The 7,347-nt window shown below is 45.7% G+C and overlaps 1 protein-coding gene across 1 annotated transcript; it reads left to right on the top strand.

The window, feature by feature from the left end:
• The first annotated feature begins 4,953 nt into the window (after positions 1–4,953).
• On the top strand, positions 4,954–7,051 carry LOC141844852 (tubulin beta chain-like). The gene is given in 4 exon segments (XM_074732833.1): positions 4,954–5,561; positions 5,642–5,911; positions 5,995–6,587; positions 6,590–7,051. Coding segments are annotated over 4 exon segments (1,719 nt in total). The 5' UTR covers positions 4,954–5,167.
• The last annotated feature ends 296 nt before the right edge of the window (positions 7,052–7,347 follow it).

Genomic DNA, 7,347 nt, shown 5'->3' with positions numbered 1-7,347 from the left:
AGGATTGTTACTGAAAGTTTTTGGCAAGCATTACATAGTTAGTACGACACTCTTAGACATATATAAGTAACTTTAAATCCACAAGATAAGAAAGTAAGCTTGAGCTAGGTGTGACTTAGTCAGGCTAGTGGGGACTGAACATATAGACCATGTCCTGAACCAAGCGGATATAAGACGGTGAAAGGAACGAGTAACATTTCATTATAATTGGTTGAAGGGTTTAAAAATTATTCTAAAATCAATCGTTGATTTTTTGATCAATTGGGGATCATGATGTACTAAGTGTCACTCATGATCATTCTGCAATTAATGGTTAATTATGGATGACCAATATAACTAGGAACCTATTTGGTCATACATACTACAAGTTCTCCTAAGGACTTAAAATGAGTTTGAGAATTAAATTCTCAGACCGAGAGAAATAAAGTCTGGTTGGACCAGACAAAGGCAAAAATGATGGACTTCATTTTATAAAGACGAAATAAATAAAATTGGCTTGGTTCGAATCAGAGGTGGTTTAGTTATTTAACCAAATGATTTGATTTTGTATCAAATTGAACCAACTTAGTTGGTTTATGATAGAAGATATTTTGGCAAAATGGAAGTGATGAGGGTTTCATATTGTGAAGATGAAATGAACAAAACTAGTTGGATCAAATCGGATGTCGTTTGGTTAGTGAACCAGGCGATTTAGTTTTGCACCGCATTAAATCCGGTTTGATTTGCTATAGTGCCGGTTCGAGTTTACCTAGGGTTGAACCTGATTTAGGTTTTCTCCGATTTTCTTCTTCTTCGGTTAACATCCACACGGCCCACCTCTTGCCCCTCCTTTCCCGATCGCGAGCTTGATTTTTCGGCGAGAAAATCACGATCCATGTGATTAAAGCCGATGAAAATTCTCGAGAGGAGCTTGTATAAGGGCAAGGCCGAAACCCTAGCATGAAGAGTTCCCTTCTTCAGAAGCAATCGCCACCTTCGTGTGGGTGATCGAAGGAATCGGAGCTCGCCACTAGCCGACAATGACTCGTGACAGATGCTCGCGACAACGGCTTGCAATGGCTGCTTGCGATCGTGTCTCGCGAATGGAGAAACCCTAGAAGCCGCGACCTCCATTCTCGTGCGTTCCCCTTTCTTCTCCAGCTCAACGACCACAACGGCGAAGAACGCCACCGTCAACCGGCTTCTGACTTCTTAGGGAGCGCGCTTTGGTACTACGCCTGGACCACAAATGGAGCCCCAAGAGAAAGTTGATTATTATTTTTCAAATATAAAGCTATAAGTATTCGAACAAATAAAGTAAGTTTTACAAAAGTTTCAAGTTTCAGCAAGTTTAGTTAAGGAAGTGTATCAATTGCAATTTCATGTTTATAAGATGAGAATTTCTAGTACTTACATGATATTGTAGCATAAACATTGAAAGATCACATGTTTTAGAAAGTCCCCAAATATTTATCACGACAAATGTTGTTACATATTTTTGATTGTTTATTTTTTTTCTTATATCGACCGTTGTCGATCGTCGGCTAGTACCACAGACAGTGATGTGACTCGTGACTTCGAAAGTCATCCAGATAAGAGCTTGGCGTGGATTATTAGTAGAAGCAGAACTTCAACAAGGGTCGCTCGATTGATATCAACCCCACTCAACGTCATCTATCAGCTATGCGTAGAATAATTGTTATTCTAAAAATTTTAAATTCCAGTCATGTCTTGTGCCTGTTGTATCTTGTATTTGCATGTGTGTGTTATAATAATTAGATTTAATTATTAGTTTATTTCCGCTACGCATGTTTACGAACGTGTAAACACACGCAACGCACTAGGACGATCCCAACACATAAGGCATCTGGGGGACCAAATCTACTAACCTTATAACCACCCTATGGCTCAGGATTGTTGATTATTCTCACTTTTGGCTATAGGTGCAGACACGAGGAGATCCAAGGAACCAAACCTGATAATCTCGTAGTCGCTTGGATCCTTTGGCAAGGTTCACACGTTTGAGAGATTTTGGTAGCTTTTGGGGTCGGGATGACTGATGGACCTAGAAAGATGGAGTGGCCGAGGTGGCCGAGATCGTAAGACCGAGGTGGTCGAGGTCAAAATGATCGAGAAGGAGACCGAGAGACTGAGATGATCGAGGTTGAGATAGCTAAGAGAAAAACCATGGGACCGAGATAGTCGAGGTCAGGATGACCAAGAGACCGAAATGGTCAAGGTTGGATTGGCCAAGAGACCGATATAGTCGAAGTCGGAATGACCGAGAGAGATCGAAGAACTCAGATGTTCGAGATCGAGATGACCGAGAGACCGATATAGTCGGGTCGGGATGGTCGGAGATGATCGAGAGATCGATATGGTTGGGGTCGGGATGAGGGCACTAATCCACTTAAAAGTTGACTTTTGATTTTTTGACTTGACATATCAATTTTTTTTTTTTTAACCTTCCCTATTACATAAGGTTAATCAGAAATCTGTCATATCATGTATCAACATCAAATACATTGGATGCCCACCAAAGTCGAGAGGGAGGGAAAATTTGCAATATCTCGAACATCATAGCTAGTCAGGGGTTTGACCTCCTGCTTTATCATCCATAAATGGCATCATGTTATAGTCTCTGGTCGCCAACCAAGGTTCATTGATGTGGCCATTCAGCCGGAGAAAGGCATCCCAAAATTGCCAATGATTGTCAATTGTGTCTAATCCATATAGAAAGACAGGTTACCAATACAATTTGGCTGAAATACAACACTGCAACCTGCAATGCACAAATTGTTCTTCAACTTCTAGGACCTCCACTGCCACCCCTCCATCAACACAACCATCTGAGCCCTTGATGAAGAACCCATCAATTTATCATTTAACGAAACCACTTAAAATCAAACCCACCTCATGGCATAATACCAAATCCAACAAGTAGACTACATTTATGATCGAATAATTCATTCTAATTTACCGTAAATTGATTGTGTAAAAAGAAAATAAATTTAAAAAATGAAAAATTATGTCTTTTAAATGTCAAAGGAAAGGCTAAGTTCAATATATTGCATATGTTGGACCGGCGGGGAATACAAAATTATAAATAGAATATAGAATTACAAAGGGATCCCTGAGAACACTAGCTCAAACTAGAGAACTCAGGGAGTCAAGTCGAGATAATTGGAAAATAATTTCAACCGTTTATATTTATAGCATTTACTGTTAGATAAGCAATCTCATCTATTGCTCTTTTGGAAGATTTATAGTTCTTCCTCTGGAATTTGTTTTCAGATTGTTAGGAGCTGAAGTAAATGGAAAATACTTAAACTAATAAACTCAAGGATGTGAGCATCGAACTGAGAAGGCCAAGTTACCGAGCTAAGAAGGCTAAACAGCAAGGAGATCGAGCTATCAAGAAATGAAACTTTACAAAACACGTCTATTTTTCAAGATACAATAATTCTTAATGACAAACTGAATAATACCTGAATGTTATCAATGAGAAAGCGGAGAGGTTGGCACTGGTTGTTTATGATTTTCAACGCGTGTAATTTAAACTTGTATTCAATTTTAATTATTTTTTGTATTCTATATAAATCAACCTTACGGTCATGAAATATATCCAATGTGAAACTATTCTCCCATTCGTATCAAAATCAATTTCATAACCAATTTCCTCTATTTTCCATTCTTTTTCCAACAGCATATATATATATTTGTGGACGAAACCCCATGAATGGCCCTGATATGTGAGGGAGCACCTTAAAATTGGTCATCTGTACTATCTTTTAGGTATGAAGATACAATTGAGCTAAAACCGTCTCTTTCACCCGCTGTATACCTGACAAAAGCATGGCATCTACCACATTTATAATTGAGCTCATTGGTTTGCCTATCTTCTATCAATGGAGTCGTTATCGGCCTCGCCCAGCTTAACTCACTCAATTGGCACGCCGACTCGACCCATCTGCTCGGCGCCGAATTCATAAATATCGGAAGCAGTAGGGACGCCGGAGTTAATGGCTGATTGAGCAGCACCGACAGGAACGTGGAGCCCACGACGGCGACGTCTCCACCGGCGTTGCAAGCCGGAGCAACAACAACAGCCCATGCGTCAGTGAGACACAATTTGTCCATTTCTTGTTTTACTGCCAAATCATGCAGCTAGCAGCAGGTGCATGGCGTTGGACTCCAGTGAAGGAAGGCCTCAGCAAGCAATCATTCAAGTGCTTGATTGGCTAACGACGTCATGTCTCCAATAATTGAGACCCCGCTGGCATCCACACACGCTGTCCAGTGCCTCTGGAGAAAAGTAGTAATATGATCGATCGATAGTTACCAGAGGGGTTTGTTGCACACTTGCTTTCGTTCTTGGCTTAATTTGTACATAACCTTGAGTTTTTATTTTATTTTATTTCTCTTCATAATGTTTGACACCATGCCCAACTGGCACTTGGCTGCTCCACGTACATAACTTGAAGGAGAAGATCTAATTGCTACCATTCAGTATATATGTTTTGTCCAGATATGCATGGTAGAGCATATGTTACAGAAGACATCAGAGTTTCTTCGAATTGCCAATAGAATTGATACTCAGTGAGTGAGTGACCTAAATTAGTTACTGAATCCAGATCTCCTTCTTTCCCGTTTCGTTGACTAGGACAAAGTTTAGTCGGAAATGATACGTAATAGTCTGTAATCTTTTATATATCCACATGAAAGTATTATAATCTTAATGATTTGAGAGAGAATCAAGGCACAGAGAGGTGATGAGCTAGGTGCATGTTATCATACTATGCTGCTGTTGCCATGTCCATCTCAATTACAAGCTCACATGTCACCAGCTCTCCTTCCACGTTGTTTCTCCATTTTAAAAAGGAAAAAAAAATTAGGCATCCTCCTGCAAATTAGGCTCTTGTCCTCAGAGCCAGATCCACTGGATTCAATCTTCACGCTTGGTGTTGCATATTTGCGGTGCATCAGGATCTACAAGCTACAGGAATGGAACCCCACGTCACATTCTGCACCCTGTCCCTCTCTCTGCACCAACCATCTCTGCCTTCTTCCTCCCTAAAATTTAATATCCACTCGATCAATGCCTAGCTCGTCTACAAAAGCTCACGGCGATCCCTCTCTCTCCTCCATTGCTTGTGGATTTGTGCAGAGTAATTACATTGATTGAAGGATGAGGGAGATACTGCACGTGCAAGCAGGGCAGTGCGGGAACCAGATCGGGGGCAAGTTCTGGGAGGTGGTGTCGGACGAGCACGGCATCGATCCCAAGGGCAACTACGTGGGGCAGTCGCGCCTGCAGCTGGAGCGGTTGAACGTCTACTACAACGAGGCGAGCGGAGGGCGGTACGTGCCGCGCGCGGTGCTCATGGACCTGGAGCCCGGCACCATGGACGCCCTCCGCACCGGCCCCTACGGCCAGCTCTTCCGCCCCGACAACTTCGTCTTCGGCCAGAACGGCGCCGGCAACAACTGGGCCAAGGGCCACTACACCGAGGGCGCCGAGCTCATCGACTCCGTGCTCGACGTCGTCCGCAAGGAGGCAGAGAATTGCGACTGCCTCCAAGGTACGCGCCCTTCTTCCCTTCCAAATCCCCCAAATTAATTAATTAATGGAGCAATCATATCGTTTTGATCGTGTGCGCAGGGTTTCAGATCTGCCACTCGCTGGGAGGCGGCACAGGGTCGGGCATGGGGACGCTGCTGATTTCCAAAATAAGGGAGGAGTACCCGGACAGGATGATGCTAACCTTCTCCGTGTTCCCCTCGCCCAAGGTCTCCGACACGGTGGTGGAGCCGTACAACGCGACGCTGTCGGTGCACCAGCTGGTGGAGAACGCCGACGAGTGCATGGTGCTCGACAACGAGGCCCTCTACGACATCTGCTTCCGCACCCTCAAGCTCACCAATCCCAGCTGTGAGTATCGCATATGTGATTACTGTACAATTTTGATCGGTTGATCATTGTTTGATCATTTGAGATTGGTTTTATGTGTGTAGTTGGTGATTTGAACCATCTGATATCGACGACGATGAGCGGGGTGACGTGCTGCCTTCGCTTCCCGGGGCAGCTGAACTCCGACCTGCGGAAGCTGGCGGTGAACTTGATCCCTTTCCCGAGGCTGCACTTCTTCATGGTGGGGTTCACCCCATTGACGTCGCGCGGGTCGCAGCAATACCGCGCGCTGACCATTCCGGAGCTGACGCAGCAGATGTGGGACTCCAAGAACATGATGTGCGCCGCCGACCCGCGGCACGGCCGCTACCTGACGGCGTCCGCCATGTACCGCGGGAAGATGAGCACCAAGGAGGTGGACGAGCAGATGATCGCGGTGCAGAACAAGAACTCGTCCTACTTCGTGGAGTGGATCCCCAACAACGTGAAGTCGAGCGTCTGCGACATCCCGCCCACGGGGCTCTCCATGTCGGCCACCTTCATGGGCAACTCCACATCCATCCAGGAGATGTTCAGGCGCGTGTCGGAGCAGTTCACCGTCATGTTCCGGCGCAAGGCTTTCCTGCACTGGTACACCGGCGAGGGCATGGACGAGATGGATCCGACAGCTACTCCGATGTTCCGGCAACAACTTCACAAGTCGCCGACCATGGAAGGGAGAGACAAGGTCAGGCGGATGCTTTCCTTCACCAGGAGGAAGAAGAGGTGGCAGTGTACAACGTCGGCTGTGATTCTTCACCGAGAAGAAGAAGGGGTCGCGACGCGCGATTTCTTTGTTCTACGGTCGACCACCGCTGCCCCGGAGAGGAGTTGCCGGAGAATGCGATGCTCGACGCACTGGCGACCTTGTCCTTCACACAGTCGAAAAATAGGGGATGCGAGGAAGGAGCGGTGCTTGGGTTCGGCTTCTTCTCACGGACGAAGAACGGGTCTTCTCCTCCTTTCCCACATGGTCGGAAAATAGAGGTAGCGAGGAAGAAGCAGCAGCTTCACGGAGAAGGAAGAAACGACGAAGGCGACGCTCGATTCCGACGATCTCCCACGCGAAGGCGGCGATCGCTCGGGAAGAAGGAAACCCCAAGAGCTAGGGTTTTGGCGTGATTCCTTTGTACCTCACCTCCACGCGACCGACGAAGCTGTATATTGCGACCAAGGGCGATTCTTCCGTCGACAGACGCGGTCGGGAGGGAGGAGAACGATTGAGGCTACCGGCACGATCCCATCCTCTATTTTTATCGCGCGGAAGAAGAAGCTAAAGGAGCCCTTTAACGCTCTGTTTGGGAGGAGGTGAGGGAAAGGGAGAGAAGGTTAAGGAAGGGGGGAAAGAGAATCTTGACCTTTGTTTGGGATGGAGTGAGTTAAGGAGGGGAAGGGGAGAGAAGGGTAAGCTTTACCCT

The sequence above is a fragment of the Curcuma longa genome, chromosome 14 (assembly GCF_044706935.1).
Source record: "Curcuma longa cultivar G26 ecotype Majalengka, Jawa Barat chromosome 14, ITB_CL_G26_1.1, whole genome shotgun sequence".
NCBI lineage: Eukaryota > Viridiplantae > Streptophyta > Magnoliopsida > Zingiberales > Zingiberaceae > Curcuma > Curcuma longa.
This window is presented reverse-complemented; position numbering and strand designations above follow the sequence as displayed.